The 16,716-nt window shown below is 49.3% G+C and overlaps 6 protein-coding genes across 6 annotated transcripts; 3 read left to right on the top strand and 3 right to left on the bottom strand.

Moving 5' to 3' along the window:
• Nucleotides 1–563: 563 nt before the first annotated feature.
• Nucleotides 564–1,052, bottom strand: BP5553_07796 (Uncharacterized protein; the record flags this gene model as incomplete). The annotated part of the gene is made up of 1 exon (XM_032016419.1): nt 564–1,052. One exon carries the CDS (start codon nt 1,050–1,052, stop codon nt 564–566), a length of 489 nt encoding a protein of 162 aa, XP_031867650.1.
• A 1,641-nt stretch (nt 1,053–2,693) lies between these two features.
• On the top strand, nt 2,694–3,879 carry BP5553_07795 (uncharacterized protein; the record flags this gene model as incomplete). The annotated part of the gene is made up of 2 exons (XM_032016418.1): nt 2,694–2,796; nt 2,846–3,879. 2 exons carry the CDS (start codon nt 2,694–2,696, stop codon nt 3,877–3,879), a joined length of 1,137 nt encoding a protein of 378 aa, XP_031867649.1.
• A 1,998-nt stretch (nt 3,880–5,877) lies between these two features.
• On the top strand, nt 5,878–7,938 carry BP5553_07794 (uncharacterized protein; the record flags this gene model as incomplete). Its single annotated transcript, XM_032016417.1, has 3 exons — nt 5,878–6,237; nt 6,293–6,853; nt 6,946–7,938. The coding sequence occupies 3 exons, from the start codon at nt 5,878–5,880 to the stop codon at nt 7,936–7,938; spliced, it is 1,914 nt and encodes a 637-aa protein (XP_031867648.1).
• Nucleotides 7,939–8,483: 545 nt separating this feature from the next.
• BP5553_07793 (uncharacterized protein) lies at nt 8,484–10,471 on the bottom strand (the record flags this gene model as incomplete). Its single annotated transcript, XM_032016416.1, has 3 exons — nt 8,484–9,170; nt 9,225–9,875; nt 9,929–10,471. 3 exons carry the CDS (start codon nt 10,469–10,471, stop codon nt 8,484–8,486), a joined length of 1,881 nt encoding a protein of 626 aa, XP_031867647.1.
• A 460-nt stretch (nt 10,472–10,931) lies between these two features.
• Nucleotides 10,932–12,530, bottom strand: BP5553_07792 (Uncharacterized protein; the record flags this gene model as incomplete). The annotated part of the gene is made up of 2 exons (XM_032016415.1): nt 10,932–12,069; nt 12,145–12,530. The coding sequence occupies 2 exons, from the start codon at nt 12,528–12,530 to the stop codon at nt 10,932–10,934; spliced, it is 1,524 nt and encodes a 507-aa protein (XP_031867646.1).
• Nucleotides 12,531–14,107: 1,577 nt separating this feature from the next.
• Nucleotides 14,108–15,954, top strand: BP5553_07791 (putative beta-hexosaminidase alpha chain; the record flags this gene model as incomplete). The annotated part of the gene is made up of 2 exons (XM_032016414.1): nt 14,108–15,481; nt 15,535–15,954. 2 exons carry the CDS (start codon nt 14,108–14,110, stop codon nt 15,952–15,954), a joined length of 1,794 nt encoding a protein of 597 aa, XP_031867645.1.
• Nucleotides 15,955–16,716: the final 762 nt, after the last annotated feature.

Raw genomic sequence — 16,716 nt, 5'->3', positions numbered from 1 at the left:
GTACCTTAGGTGACACGGGATTTTGATTAAGCGAATGTGATTAAGGGGGTGGCTCCGGCGACTTGACTAGCAGAACTCTGCCTCGGGGGGCTATAGACAGCCCCTGTTGGTTTAGAAATGGACAAGCAAACGAAAAATGGTGTATTTCAAGAACAAGGACCTCATCTTGAGAAGCTAGACGCAGAGGACCAAAGAAATAACAGTACTTAAGATGCCAGATGGAGATAGGTTTCTGCTCTCACTGTTGACAGTTGTCAATGCTAAGAATGATAGGCAAAGGAAGAATAGATGTATGCAAGCGCCGACAATAAGTCACATATGTTCAGAGTGACAAGTTCCAATAGATAGGAGTATAGATTTTGGGAGCCTTCATTAGCCTAGCACGAGGATTTGTGACCAAGGATGTTCTCGCTCATACAGCGGCGGTTGTCATTGTCATTTGATTCCGAATCTTGCGACTCTGCCATCTACCAATTCCATGTGTTGGTGCAGCGCCCTGGTCGGAGAAGTCATCCATATCATTCATGTCACCCCACTCCCTCATATCAAATCGCAAAATTGTCCTACAACCACAGCCCAGCACCCACTACCAAAGCCACTAAAGCCGCCGTCCCCAATCCACCATCACCTCCAACCCTCACCCCCGCATTCGTCGTCTTCTTGATCGTAAAAGGGCCCACAATTCCCATAGTGAAATTCTTCTCCGCCTCCACCACCGCCAGCGTCGACAAATTCCCGCACTGGGCATTCACGGCCGTATCAAACTTCAACTTCAAGCTGTTGAATTTCTTCGTTGCCCCATCGACAATTGCCGTTGAAGGATCGGTGCCCTGGGGTGAGGCTTGTATGAACGCAGCTCGGTAAGTTGAGTTGAGGCCGATTGTGGAGTAGTTCGCTAGCATTGAATATTCGGCGCAGCTGGTCGTGGCCTGTTGTCGAGTGACTAACTGGAATTTTCCATTGTCGGCGATGCTTGGGCCGGCGAGGACGGAGATTTGGAATAGGGAGAGGAGGAGGAAGGCGACCAGCGGGGAGGAAGATAAGAGGTGCATTTTCGTCAGGATGTAGCTTTGGCTGAACGAAGGCAAAGGAGAAATGAACGTTTTGATTATAATATAGATAGCTAAACTCCAAAAAATACAAGGTGGCCAGCCACAGTCAGAAAAAAGCGAATGGAAGAGAGAGGGGCTCAAGCAAGAAGGGATGGACGGAGGGACAACAGCGGGAGAGGGAGCGGCAGAGGGAGAGGGAGAGGGATGGTTTTATGTTACTCGGGCTTGGCTGACATCTCGGATACCGCTGCTTCCAGAACGACCAAGCGGCGAGCACGGGTGTATGTACTGCAATGCAACAGGCGACTAATCCAAAGCTTGAAGCAGCATCAGACGATCGTTAGCAGTTAGTACGGGTTTTTGTGCCAGAGTTCTACGTGATGAAACCTTGGGCTGTCTCAGCGTCGCTCTCGGCCTCAGGCTTCTAGTACGCGTTCAGCTTCCGCTTTCGCTCTGTCATTGCGACCTGGGTAACGGTCATTATTAACTTATTCGATGTCTCTTGTTTGGATTGATGCGATCTTTGAAGCGGATGTCTCCTGAAAATTATGAAGAGTCTTCGACCCGTTGCTGGGTGTTGCGTGTCGTCGATTTTGAACTGTATGCGGTACTCCGTACTCCAGCCACAGTATAATCGCGGTACACCCCTTTACTTCGTAGTAGCTACAGGATGTTGATGATTGCGACTGAGTTATATTTGCAGACAGTTGGATAGCAAATAATAGTATGGTCTTTGCGAAGCGCCTAGAAAGATTTTATTTACTTTTTGAGTGTTGTCGTGTGTCGTGTTTTGTTGGTACTGTATCCGCAGATGAACCAGGACCCAGGGGGTTCCAGTTCGGCAGGCGGGCCGAGGCGGGCGTGGGCGTTTTAGCGAGGCCTCAGCCCCATCCGCCTCGTTCCCCAGCCTCACCATTATCGGAGTATCAAAGAATCAGAGAATCAAACGAAGTACTCCATGATTACAGTATAGCACTCGTATCACCGTCACTACAGAGGCTCCTCGATAAGCGCCACATCATAGAGGTACTACGAACTATGTCTCGTACCCGGTAACTCGTCACAGCTTCGTGGATGTGGGTTGGGCAATTGGCGTGGGGACAGCGCATCACATGGCCGGGCAAAGGAGGCCCACCTCCAGCCTCCCTAAAAACACTCCATCAACACAAGGCTCTGCGCCAACTTGACCCCTACGCCACGTACTGCGTAGGCCCCGAAAATCTTCCACGGTGGCTGGGAGACACGAGTTTCTCTAATCTCCTGCAGCTTCTTAAACCTTTCCTCTCCGAGCTGCATGCACCTGCATGTTCATCCATCCGTACAGAAACATTCGTCATTGAAGCTGCGTTCCCATAATTCGTCTACCCGCTGTGAAGCCGCTGCTGTGTTGTCCACGCCTGCAACCACCGCTGCAACTGCAACCCGCTGCAACGGCGCGACTGCATCCCGCCGACCTCCTCCATAAAGATAAGATCTCGCTCCGAAGCATATTGTTCCCCATCCCAGCTCAACTCTTATCCTAAGTTCGCATGACCGAGTAGTTGGGAGTGGTGCGATCAAGCAGTTCTCCAACCTCGGCCCTATTCCGCCGTCTTCCTTTCTCTTTGTACATTACGCTGTTCCTTCGTCGTTTGCGCCAGCATGTTTTCCAAATCCCTTCTCAGTGTTGCGGCGGCAGTACTGTCATGGCAATGCCAACCCGTCCTGTCTCAGACCTACTCATCCTGCAACCCCCTCTACACAAGTAAGTGCCCCATTCGAAGCCGTACCAACTATCGCTGACATTCCAACAGCTAGCTGCCCTGCCAATACCGCCCTCGGCAAAGCAATAAATGTCGACTTCACGAAAGGCTCGGTCAATTCCTTCGCAGCTACCGGAACTCCCACCTACGACTCGAGCGGTGCTCATTTCACAATAGCCAAATCCGGCGATTCTCCCCAACTCGCCAGCTTATTCTACATCATGTTCGGAAAGGTCCAGGTTACAATGAAGACAGCAAAGGGTGCCGGGATCGTTAGCACCTTGGTTCTACAATCGGACGATCTGGATGAGATCGATATTGAATGGCTTGGTGCAAGTCCGTCCGAGATGCAGACCAATTATTTTGGCAAAGGCGCTGTCACATCATACAACCGTGGGGCTTTCAACCCTGCGCCCAACAACCAGGACCAATTCATTACCTACACGATTGAATGGACATCATCGCAGATCACCTGGTCTGTCGGAAACAGCGTGGTTCGTGTCCTGAAAGCTAGTGAAGCCGATGCAAATAATTATCCACAAACACCAATGCAAATCAAGTTTGGAACTTGGTCGGGTGGAGATCCTTCGAACCCCCCTGGGACAATTGGCTGGGCCCGAGGTCCCACCGATTATTCAAAAGGCCCATTCACGATGAGCGTGCAATCTATTGCTGTCACCGATTATTCAACCGGGACGCAATACAAGTACGGCGATACCAGTGGATCTTGGCAATCAATCCAAGCCGTGGGTGGAAAAGTCAATGGCAACGAAGGATCCGCAGGCGCTCCAGTGTCGAGCGCCGCCGTACCAGCCGTCTCCTCCGCATCAGTAACAATCCCGGCCGGATTTGGCAACTCCCACACTGATACGGCTCATCAGACGGGATGGCCATGGGTTGCTTCACCAACTGGGATGTCAACAGCAACTGCCGCCAACACGGCAATTGCTGGAGTTCCAAGCGGTTGGATCATCACCTCAGAGGGGAAAATCGTCCCTGTAAATTCTGCAGCAGTGACTGTGCAGCCGTTGCCCGTCCTCTTCTGGCCAATTGTCCTCATGATACTTGCCGTCATCGGGCGCTAGCCTTGAACCTATTGCCGGCTGGGACAATGGTGGATTTCCGATAACAAGAACTGTTCCCCCGAGATTGACAACTACACCAGTGACTTACAGCCGATACAGATTTCTAGTCGGAATAACTCTAACACCAGGAGGGCCATGGACAAGCGGGGCCCTCCGATGATCCATTTGCATGCGGCAATGGTAATAAAATCTTGAGTACTAGTGCTTCGAAAGCAATTTGTACAAAACAGACACGGACCCGCATAGCAGCTATTGGAATTGCACTAGTCTTTGCACATAGAATGTTGATTTGGATGGGTTACCTCATGGACCGTTGCTCGCAATCGCGTTACGCTACACCATGAGGTTTTAAGGGTTGTAAAAATGGGAATTGGGACATTGCATATAAGGACTACAAGGCGTTGTTGGGTTGGTGGATGAATGATGACGACACGATAGCATAGTTAATACCCCCTAGACGCATACTTGATTAGACTAATTCGAGACAATATAAATACTGTACAGAACTTTCCCATCAGCTTAACTTTGAAAGTATGGATTGAAGAGAAGTTTGAAATGCATGGACAGCTGGTTTTGAGAGATACCTACCTGTAGGTCTATAAAGCCAATTACGCTTTAGGAACGGGCTATGAGCTATCATCAAGGCAGGCCTTGCTATTGTTGCCAACCAGTGTAGCATGTGAAAGCTGTGTAGCGACCAATCGATCTGTTACATACAATACTAAATAAGCGTTTTGTTCTTTCGAAGGGTACAACGTGGCTGGGTGGTTCAGGACAAGTTGTACTCTCTAGGTCGACAGGGAAATTAAGGGTACGTAGGCAGAGGCCCCAAAAAAGGGGGACGTAAAAGAAACCGACAAGAAAACGAAACAAATACGAATCGGATCTTATTCGGCAAAGAGATGTAGGCCCTCCAACGAACGGGCCGAACTCTTTTGCCATTTTAATACTTACCATTCTTGGTAAAGCGAGAGGTCGCGGGGCTAAGCGAGAGAGAGAGTCTCCCCCCTATTCCACCCTCGCTTACCAAGACCCTCCCCACTTGTCCGCTGCGCTCTGTACAACATGAGAACTTAAAAGTTAGGATTAAATTTTAATGGCTAGTGGATTTAAGTAAATATAACTAATAAAGAGCTTGCGCTTGCGTGGGGAATCTCTGGTGATGGGTTTGCCTACGATTTGGGTTCGTTGCCGTACTACGTAACTAAGTGATAAATAAATCCAGGCCGCTAACTAGGCGCGCCCTCATCTCCGTGTTTCTTTCTCTAACTTCGCTTTGAAGCCTTCGCGTGATTATTCTCCCTGAGCCTTTATAGCCTTCATTGTACCGCTAACTCCTCTCCTCCACGACTTTAGTTCAGCGCCCAGCACAGTAGGCATACGCCCTCGTAGTCGAGGCGATAGTAGCCGTGGGCCGCGATGCAAGTACTAGTACAGCGATGATGGTACCGGAACGCACTGGAATGATGAATGGGACGGAAACTATGTTGATTGTGGCAGAATCCTTGTTGTGGCTATCGATTTTATAAAGTGTTATAGTGAGCAGCTTTTTTTTATTGATTGTTACCCCATGAGAGTTATAGTTGGCTCTAAAGAGGCATATTTCCCGCATGCGAAAGAGGACATGCCGAGTAGCACTCCAAGCGAAGGAGACATTGCTCCAAATTTATAACATAGGGTTTCCGAAGTTGATACATCCCACCATAGTAAAATCCGCAGGGCTCAGTTCCAAAAGCAGACCCTTTCAATATGCCATCTCGCGTGCCTCGCCGTGGGTATGTTTCCTTTGTGCGGAAATATTTGCTCCCAAGTCCATCGCCGGAATGGGACTTCAACATCGTACGAAAACAACAAAGACGTTAAGGTTCTCTTGTACAGGCACTCTTGCCCTTCTGATTCTTATCAAAAGTCTGAACTTCAAGGATTTATCGTTTGTCCTTTGCCTGTATCTCATTCCTAGAGACTCTCGTTTTCACCTCAAATACCTCCACTACAAAAATGGCGGATGACCTACGTCGCAGGCATAGACGCCAAAGCGAAGTGACCCGACGAGCTTCGCTATACAGGCGCAATAAAAACGACAATTATAGGACACGGGTTGAAATGCTGAGAGCCATCCAAAAACCCGAACTCATTTGGGACAGTACCCTGATAAGCGGGCTGACTCCTCCACGAGGTTTCCGAGATAACGACTGGGGAATGAATAACAAAGCGAACGGTCTGGACTTTAATCATGTCTTCAAAACACTTGCCAAGATATCCTCCCAAAAACTTGGAGAGGAACGCAGAATTGAGATGTTAAAACATACTGCCAGTGATCGTTTTATAGTGGATTACAAGACTTCTATTCATCCAGATGTAAGCGCGTTTTGCAGTGACTCGATACAATATGCCATGCTAAAACCCCCTTAAGGACCAGCAATTTCTAGAGCTGGATGGCCAACATCCGATCCAGATACTAAGTAAAAAGTCCACAGGCGAGTGGGCGGGGCTAGATAAAGGGCCAGACGAGAATTCGCTCTCTAGTGTGAAGACGCTTTTCCGCTTGATAAACATCCTCACTGTGATGAGAAGGTTCGCCGATGGAAGGAATCCCGAAACTAGGGACAAACCTCTTCCAGATGGCTCTAACCTACTCGAACCTGATCTTCGCAGGTCTTGGGTAGTACACCGGGCATGGATTCGGCTGCTACACTACCGTGGCTTTCATCGTGGATTGGAACCGTTTGGTGTTGAGCAGCTACGATACATTATGCAGTCGACTTTTGCTTTATATTTGGAAGAGGTATACAACGTAGCGCCTGATCCAGTTGAAAAGCGAGTATCCTACGATGAATTTCGGCCGATTGATGATATGCTTAGTCTGGCGCGTGAGAAAATAGAAGCGATTGCTGATCAAATGGATAAAGAGGGACTGTGGTCAGTGGGAATTAGGTCCAAGGATCCTGCGAGGTTCTCCCAAATTGTCTGGAAAGTACGTTTGTCCCCCTTAAGTTTCTAAGCTCAACTCGTTACATAGTCTCTCGACATATGTATCTTCGGATTCGCATGCTAAGGTATTTATAGAACCTAGGTCATACACCTGAGGATTACGACTTTCGGCTTTGGTCATTGCTCCTGAATCTTAATGGAGACTTAGAACACAAATTAAGACGCGAACACGTCGAAGACGTCTTAATCAACAAGCGAGTTGTAGTCGAAGATGAATGGTGTGCGGTACACGACGCTCTCATTGATGAAAACCAATACAGCGCTAATAAATTCGTATCCCAACTGGACCGGGATTATCAAAATTCTATAGAGCCCATCCTATCCAAAATTGGACAGATAAACTGTATGCGAAGAAACTACCTCCTCCTCCGGAACTGGAACCACAAACGCCCTTGGAAACAACTGTATCATATCTTTGACACCACAGACAATGGGCCAGAACGCATGTATCGCGAGTCCATCTCAGACTTCTACGCATACATCCACGATATCCAGCAGATCAAAGAACCCCACCTCGCTGAGGATAGCCCCTCCCGTAAAGCCAACATCTGGACGAGCCTCTTTCCCATCCACCCCATCGGACTCCATGGACCTGAGCCGTTGATTCCCCAACTAGAGGATAACTGTGTGATCTGTATGGACGGATTCAAAGCAGACCCTGAACACCCAGTAATCGCTCGCCTACACTGCAATCACCTCTTCCACTTCCTCTGCATCCGAGACTACTGGGATGACCCGGACAAACTCCAGATGAAGTGTCCACTCTGTGGGCCATCAAGCCTATGTACCCTCCGCTCCACAGCCGCCATCACGCCCGAGGTCGCGGACGTGTGGGACAACGCTCTAGTCGTTGGAGAGCAGCGGGCAGCTGCAAACCCTAATCTCTCGGATCTGTGGGCGGACGACCAGATACACCGGATGGAAATGAGCTATAGTTGGCGTCACAGGCATCCGAATGAGATGAGGGTTGCGGCCATAGAGATGGCGACGTTGAGGGATGTGAGGTGGAGGGTGAACCGTTATCGTCGGGCAGATGCTAAAGCCCAGAAAAAGGCCTTCGGCATCTAAGGGCAACCCATTTGACAGTGTAGAGTCATAAAGGTGCGGGGACTTTCGTTATTTCAAACACTATTATTGTCACCGGGATTACCACCTTTGCTTTCTTAGTATCCTTTTCTTCCTCTTGAGTTTGAGAGGTGTTTAAGAGTATTGAAATGTTCACCTTATGTCCGAATAAAGTATAAATTATATTATAACAAATCAGCCCTTGCAACATAGAGTGCACATATTAAATAAGTTTTAAACTCCTGCATACAATTCCGCCTTCGAGCAGTTGCACCAAGTCTAGACCCTAGGTCTAAATTGGGGCGGATTAAGGAAACAAGCTGGACAAGAGCGTATAACACCGAGGTGTGCTAGGCAATAAACATTCTTTTTGCTTTTGAGTCTATCTCTATATTGCTCTGATTATACAAGGCTAGCTGTACGTACAAGTACAAGGAGCCTGCACCCCCATCCCCATTCCTGTGCCTTCTAATTGTCCATATATACACCCCTCCCTACCGTCCTCAAAGGCCTCCCTCAACTCGGGGCCGCTTTTCCTTGGTCCTCCTTTATTCATATAGCGGAGCCATCTTCGCATATTTTCTTGGAACAGTGAAGTGCTCTAAACCTGTCAATTCGGCGTGGTATTGAAGCCCCATAACAACATCCCTTCCAGACCTTATACAATCGTTGACGCCGACACCGGAATAGCTGCTCCCAGCAACAGCCAGCTTCCCTTGAAATTTGTTGATCAATTCGCGGTGCGCATTTTTCATGCGTGAATCATGTCCTATAGTATACTGTGGGATGCAATCGCGCTGCAGGGTGGCTCTAGCCACAAAGGGTTCAGTGTCAACGCCAATATGTCTTTGTAAGACGGCTTTTGCCATGGCAATACCCTCTTCTTCGTCGGGGTAAGAGTCAAAGCCATCCCACCAGTGGCCACCGAGCATCACTGTCACCTTAGTTCCTGGGGCGGAGTCCTGGCCCTGGATAATGTCGGAATTGAAAATCACGCCTAGCGCCCGTTCGGGGTTCTGCTCGAATGGGATGGAACGGGGGATTAGATAACCAAATCCATGTTCTGGGAGGAGGTCGGGGTCCGGGTAGTAGAGGTTCACGACCATAACCGTGACGGAATGGATGGATTCTAGGGAGGGTAGAGATCCTGAGGCTAAGGTAGATAGCGTTCGGCCGGGAATAGTCGATATGACTTTTCCATATGTCGTTGATGATTGGCTTTGAGCTGTCGATATCTGTCAAGACATATTAGCACACCAGTCTAACGGCTTTGAAGGAATGAAGCTCACAGCAACTCCATCAGCCGCATAATCGAAGTCGACACTTTGGATCTTCTTGCCGGTCATGAGTGTGACATTCGGATTAGCCCGCAGCGAGCTTTCCAGCGCTGAGGATAAAGTAGAAATCCCGTCGCGGAAGGAATACATGCTTGGCCCTACACGGTGAACCAGGACAGGGCCCACCTTCGGCATTATCTCCCCCATTAAGTCTAAATCTCGTGTATCGGCAATGGCTGTCTTTTCAACAGACAAGAGAAGCTGCCCCTTCGTAAGAGAACCATAATTGCCCTCCAAGTGCCACCATTTCGGGAACATGCTCTTGATGCTTAATTGATTGATATCCCCAGCATAAATTCCATGGAGCATCGCTGATATTAAGTTGTCGCCAACATTTGTATTTCCTAGTCTTCGCTGCAAAAAGTGGCCAACAGACTCGTCTTCGAGGGCTGAGGGTCGAGGAGGCTGCACAATATCTGAAGCAATTCCCTTGATCATCCCCTTAAAGACCTGTTCGGTGAGGAGGGACCACGCAATCGAGTAGAAATCGGAGCCAGGGGCAGGCATGCGCACAAGGCGGTCTGGATAGTAAATGAATCGGTTCTGTTCGGCCACGGAATCACTGGGTCTCAAAATATCATCCTGAAGGCCGAGCTCTTGGATCTGTAGAAGCCGGTTAGCACCAATTACTCGGACAGACAGTACTTTCACAATACCAGTTCCAATGTAGTAAATACAGCTGCGTCCCAACCCGGCCGAAGCGTTCTAGGGCCATGCTCAATTAGAAGATCCCCCCCTTCCACATCGATGCGTTCAGTCCTTATCCAGCCCCCTAACCTGTCGCTCCCTTCGTAAAGCGTGATTTTTGAACTTGGAAACTCCCGTGCTAAATGATACGCGCTGGCAAGACCAGTAATTCCACCCCCCAGCACAGCATAGTCATGTTTATCGTTGTGCGGATCTCCGGGACTTTGATTCGATTGCGCTGCAGAATTCGAGGAATGGGCTTGGAAGTGGGTTGATTCTAAATTCGAGGAAGAGTATTGCGAGGTAGATGTAGAGGTATCCGTTCGATTGCTACTATGGGCTTGATATCCCCGTTGCTGTTGACTCGAAGGGTGGGTATATATGCGATATCGTGGAGCTATGCGGGACGTATGAGCTGTTCTCCAGGCGCTACCTGAAGCCTGGTATCTGGATGTAGTCGAGCATTGTCTGAGTAGGGCCACTACAGCATACTCAGGCCTTCGAAAATGCATTGCATCGAGGAGGTTGCACGTAGGATTGCAACATTGCGGTCGTCAATACTTCTTGAGATCACCCCAGATTATTATTCGCTTAACTCGACACATTTAAGTGGTGCTATACTTCGTACATTCTTCTATAACTCCCAACGTGCTCGGACTACCAAGTCTAGGAGGGTTTAATATTAGGGTTTAATCGTTGAAGGAAGGTGTATTGGCTCATTTTCTAATATGGTTCGAGGATCACAAGCGATGGGGAAATGTTGGCTGGAGGGGCTCCCTCAAAGCTTTTGCTCTGAGGTGCCATAGAGACATATGTCCATTCTACGTAATAATAATAATAGCCCCCGGGCTCAAGTGACATCGGGCATCCAAATATCCCCGCGCATAAACGCCATCCGCCTTTCCCCCAATATCGTACACTTTTGTGCATTAAAAACGAGACAATCAACACAAATTTTCTCCTCCACATCTATTATGTAACTAGCTCAGCATGAGCGGTCGATTTTTGCTTCATTGCTGCGTCTTCATCGCCCGGTTTGATGAGCTCCTCCTCCGCATTCTCGTCCACAAATTTCCTCTCACTAACGTGCTCCTTTGACTCGTCTGCTACCCAGACCTTGTCTTCAAACTTCCCTCGTTTCTGGCCCTCGACATGTTTGTATGGACATGCAGCGTTCAAACACGGATTGAACTTGCACATCACCTTGGCGTGGGTAAACTTGCAGTTGGGAGTCGTGCAATCAGCACCATTGCGACACAAGGGCATTGTTGGATGTCTGAATGGGCACCGTGGATTTGTGCAGTTGGGAAAAAATCTGCACTCCACCTCTGTCTGGTGAGCAACCTTTTGAGCAGGGGACGGATGCCGGCCAACACATTTCCTATTTTTGCAAGCTGCCCCAAAAGAACAAATGTCGCTGGAATCGATGGTCGTGCCCGGAGGAGCTGCCGGAGATTGGTGAGCAAACTTGCAGTCCTTATTTGTGCATGAAAGATTGTATTTGCAAGGCGTTTCTGGCGAGGGAGGCTCTCTCTTTTCTTGTGACATCTCAACATCCATGGAGGAAGATGGCATCTCATTTTGAGAGTGGGCGTGTTGCTGGTCGCCTGGCCTTGAGGCTTGAGAGCCTTTTCGGAAGCCGTTATGTTGACCCCGGTGAGGATTTGGCTGAACTCGGTCGAATAGCGATTTCCCTGGCTGCTGTTGTTGAGCAAAGCCGTTCCCCATCCCATTTCCCACGTTTCCCGCCAATCCCATCATTTGAGCCATTCCTTTCATCTGTTGTTCTAAGTTTGCAAGCATTTGCATCTGGGCTTGTGGGGGCATATTCATGACGTTCATGGCAGCGGAGCTTTGCATTGGCGCGCCAGACATCGGATTAATTCGCCCACCATTCGACATCCGCGCGCCTCCTCTGTTTTGCATCGATTGTCGTGGTCCCGTTGGAGGAACTCGAGAATGGGAATTGACACGCTCAGTACCTCCGTGACCTCGTATCCGGTGGAGAACGGAATCATTCGTTCTATCCATTGATTTTGCAAGATGCCCAAGCATACGCTTATCTCTTCCCCGATTCGCGTTTTCTCTCATTGACTTTGGGCCCGTAGGTCTATGAAATGTTAGTTCTAGAAATTTTAGGCAGAAAAAAAGATCCCGAGACAGATCAACTAGGGATATCACATACACATTCGGCTGTCCAGCATCAGAAGCGTCGCCCATATCTGCATCCTGTCCTTCATTCGTGGCCTCAGCCTGTTCTATACCGGAGCCGGACGGGAACCCTCCATTTCCGCCACTCAACTGTGAGTTCAGCACCTCAACCTGCTCGAACAGCCACCTTGAAAAATCCCTCGCTCCTGGGTCATCTGGGCCGAGATTGAGGAGATCGCCTGATAGTTCGGCGGCGATCTGGTCTTGTGTCTTGCCGTTCACCAGCATGAGAATGATGTACTCGGAAAGCGCAGAGTCATCAGCGCCACCTGTGCTCCATCCCACCTCCACCAGCTTCGGTTGGATCGCGGCATTCAGGGAATGAGCCAGCGGCGACTCTAGTACAACCTCGACAGACATGTTTGATTCGGAGAACCCTTTGTTGACGGGGCGCGAAAGACGGGAGGGTGATTCGAGGCTGCGGGGCGCGCGGCGAAAGAAAGCGCAGGTGAGGTTTGCGCGGACTAAGAGGCGCAAAGTCTAGGATGATGTATTGATCCGCGCTCACAATTTAGCAGTCTATAGAGGAAGACGCGTTGTTTTCGTTAGGAATAGATGTGGGTGTAAATGTTTATGGTCAAGGACCGAGAGGCATAGCTAACAGGGCTTCAAAGAAGTCCTGATGTTCAAAGCAAGAGCTGCTGAGTAAGCACACTCAATCATGTGACTGTGAATCATTTGGGGGCATTTGTCAGCCTCAGGCCGCAAGGGCAACCCATCACCTCATGGGAGGTATCGTACGAAGTACTCCAGACAGCACTTCTCAAAAACAAAACAAAGTTCTATTACACAGGTAAGTAAGTCGTAAATGCTAGCAAGCAGCGAGCTGTTGTTCATCTACCTCTCCAGCCTAGTGGCTTGTGTTGGCAGCTTGGCGGAGTTCTACTCTGTGTTATTTATACTCGAGCACGAAGTACTCCCCCTACTCGTCTCACCTTTACGACTTACCAACTTACAACAGCTCAGCGATACATAGCCCAACGGTACCTATACTACGTACGAAGCCTCGGTCAGTCGCCCTTCACTTCTGAAACACCAGGTCTAGAGAGGCAGAGTCAGCCACAGGGCAAACCTCTCGTCCTTTGGGATCCGAGGATTCCGATCATACGTAGTACTACTCGAGTCCTCGGGTGCGAAGTACTTCGTAGCTCTGTGCCATTCAGACCAGAACAATCCAGCCTCCAACAACTGTTGGGAGGCTGGGGGATCCGCAGGTTGTGATACTCGAGGCTAGCGACTTTTCGCAGCCTTCTAGATGACGTCTAGGTACGAAGTACTGTACAACACGATCTGCTCTGTCCTACTGGGCCAAATCGCATCGCGTTCGTCGCGACTTGCGCCCGCCCCTGACCTGTTCCCGAGGCTATTCTGAGCATCCAACAATGTTGCATCAGCCCCCCAGATCGAGCCGGGATCGACATCCTGAATGCCGTTGAGTCCTCAGTCTTACAGTAATTAAAATCCACGCTGTCGAAAAGCAAATTTGCGGGGGATCGTAACGTTGCAGGGAGATTGGCCGCCATATTATTCGACGATCGGTCCGTTGATTCTTCCTTAAGGGGCAGCTGGCAGGCTGCATGCCATAGTGATTTCATCCGCGACCAGGACCTTGACGCGGCGCCCTGGGTCAATTACAGGATACAATCAATTCCTTGCCCTCAACCTCGCCCTCTCACTCACAATCACCCATCACCCATCACCCATCACCCACCCAACTCGAATCGTCCCAGTGCCGTGAATCCACTCAGCCTCCTTGTTGGTGCTGGTGCATTGCATCCTGAGCCTTGGGATCGGCCGCGGCCCTTGTCCCGTGGGACATTATTGTCTCTCCTCTCCCCGTGCATGTACATAGATATATAACCCCGCGTGCAATTCCTCTGTTTTGTTTTCGTTCGTTCACATCATCTCTCACTCGTTATCTTAATTCCACTATCACCATGTGGTTGTCAGCCTGTTTACTTCTATCCTGTATTTGCCAAGTCCGCGCCGTATGGCCGGCACCACAATCGTTCTCGAGTGGCAATTCAGTGGTCTGGATTCGACCAGATGTTCATGTAATCTATAATAGTGGAAACGTATGGTGGAATCCCCTTCTTGATAATTTCCTAGAGAGCCAAACTGAGCAAGTGTTGGATGTACAGTCTTCCTACTCCCGTGGACGCCGCGACTCAACTTCAGGCCAATCGATCGTTCACCAAGGAGTAGCCAGAGCTCTGAGCACTCTGTTCAAACAGAACCTGGTGCCTTGGAAGCTGGTTCCTCGAAACCAGCTCGCCGAGTTCGAGCCGGCTGCAAATTCCAAGAAGACATACATCAGTACCCTCACGATTAGCCAGACGGGAGCCGACAATTCAAGCACCTTCAAACCTCTGGCCGGCCAAGTGGACGAATCATATACTGTATCCATCGGCACCGATGGAGCAGCAAAGATTTCCGCGGTATCAGCTGTTGGGGTCCTCCGTGCTATGGAAACCTTCATCCAGTTGTTCTACGAGCACTCTTCTGGCGCCGGGGCTTATAGCAATCTAGCACCAGTGCTGATAACTGATGCGCCAAAATTCCAACATCGAGGGCTAAACTTAGACGTATCTCGAAACTGGTTTCCGGTCAAAGATATCCTGCGAACGATTGACGCGATCTCGATGAATAAATTCAATAGGTTTCATATACATATGACTGATGCTCAGTCATGGCCCATGGATATCCCGGCACTGCCTGAGTTGTCAGCGAAGGGTGCTTACCAGACTGGCTTGTCCTATACCCCTTCAGACATTCAAAAGATCCAGACCTATGCGAATGCACGAGGTATCGAAGTTATCATTGAATTTGACATGCCGGGTCACACAACGTCAATTGGTCTGTCCCATCCAGATCTGATTGCCGCTTTCAATGCCAAACCATGGGATACATATTGCGCGGAACCTCCTTGCGGGTCCTTGAAGCTGAACTCCCCCGCTGTTGATGATTTCTTGGAGAAGCTGTTCGATGATGTCCTACCAAGAGTTGCGCCATACTCGACATACTTCCACACCGGTGGCGATGAAGTCAACGTCAATACCTACTTACTGGATGATACCGTAAAATCAAATGATACTGCCGTTCTTGGGCCCCTAATCCAGAAATTGGTTGACCGCAACCACGCTCAGATTAGAGCGGCTGGGCTCACACCTATAGTCTGGGAAGAGATGCTTTTGCATTGGAATTTAACACTTGGGGAGGATGTGGTGGTGCAAGCCTGGCAGAGCGATGAAAATGTTGCGGCAATCACCGCAAAGGGTCACAAGGCACTGGCAGGAAACTACAACTACTGGGTAAGATCCTCCCATCTCAGTATTATCATCATCACGTACTTACAATATCACAGTACCTTGATTGCGGCAAGGGTCAGTGGCTGAACTTCGACAATGGCGCTTCCTTCCAGAAGTTTTTCCCTTTCCCCGATTACTGCTCACCATCGAAGAACTGGCGTCTCGTCTACTCCTACGATCCTCTTGGAGGCGTGCCAGAAGACCAGACTCATCTTGTCCTTGGAGGCGAGGTTCATAACTGGTCGGAACAAACCGACCCGGTTAACCTCGACGACATGCTATGGCCACGAGCCGGCGCGGCGGCAGAGGTGCTTTGGTCAGGACGACAGGATGCGAGTGGGCAAAATAGGAGTCAGATCACAGCAGCTCCAAGGCTGGCGGAGATGCGAGAGCGTATGGTGCTTCGAGGTATATCCTCAGGGCCGGTGCAGATGGTGCACTGCACACAGCATAATGCCACAGAGTGCGCACTCTGATATGTTTAGGATTTAATCCCTGGGATTATCCCGTAAAGGCTGACGGGCCATTGACGTCAAGGCTGGAGTATGGCGTTTCAGAATCAGCAAGAATTAGATTTATAATCTCCCGATGTTGTGCCCTGTCCTGTCGTCGTGTGCACTGCCACTCAAAAGCTGCATAACTCACCCATCTTGTGTGTAACATACTACGTACATAGGACTAAATATTCAGGTACCCGATGGGCTTATGTACGCTCCCTTCCCCGGACACTCTAAATGGCACCCGCCCACGTTCAAGAATGCAGGTAGGGCAATTTGCCCATACTCAAAAGCCAGTTCCCGTTATAAAATTATTAAGTCCCCTTATAGAGCAAACAAGACTCGACTTAATATATAGAGCACGGTTCGTTTCGTTAACGAAATATTTTGGAACTGGAGTCCAACACAAAGGTCGCGGTTATACTCCGCAATACCTATCCCATTTATTAGGCCCCTGTGTGCCTCGGCTACAATTTCTTCAGCTATGCCTTCATTTCTGTCTGCGGCAACAAGTGCTGTTGTGCTTTTTGCATAAGCAATCCAGCACTCAAAAGAAACCAGAAAATAGACTATAAAATATTATCATCCGCAGGAGAAGCTCCTGGACGATATTTAATATTAGATATGCCCTCCCCGAGTTTTGGGCTATTATCTGGGAACAAGAACTTGGCTTGATTGAGCTCGATAGAAATAAAATCCAAAATCAAAATGGTAAACACAAAAAGACGTTTAACAAGCTGG

Source organism: Venustampulla echinocandica (assembly GCF_003357145.1).
Source record: "Venustampulla echinocandica strain BP 5553 chromosome Unknown scaffold_6, whole genome shotgun sequence".
NCBI classification, from domain to species: domain Eukaryota; kingdom Fungi; phylum Ascomycota; class Leotiomycetes; order Helotiales; family Pleuroascaceae; genus Venustampulla; species Venustampulla echinocandica.
Note: the sequence above shows the minus strand (reverse complement) of the source record. Positions and strands in the feature narration are given on the sequence as shown.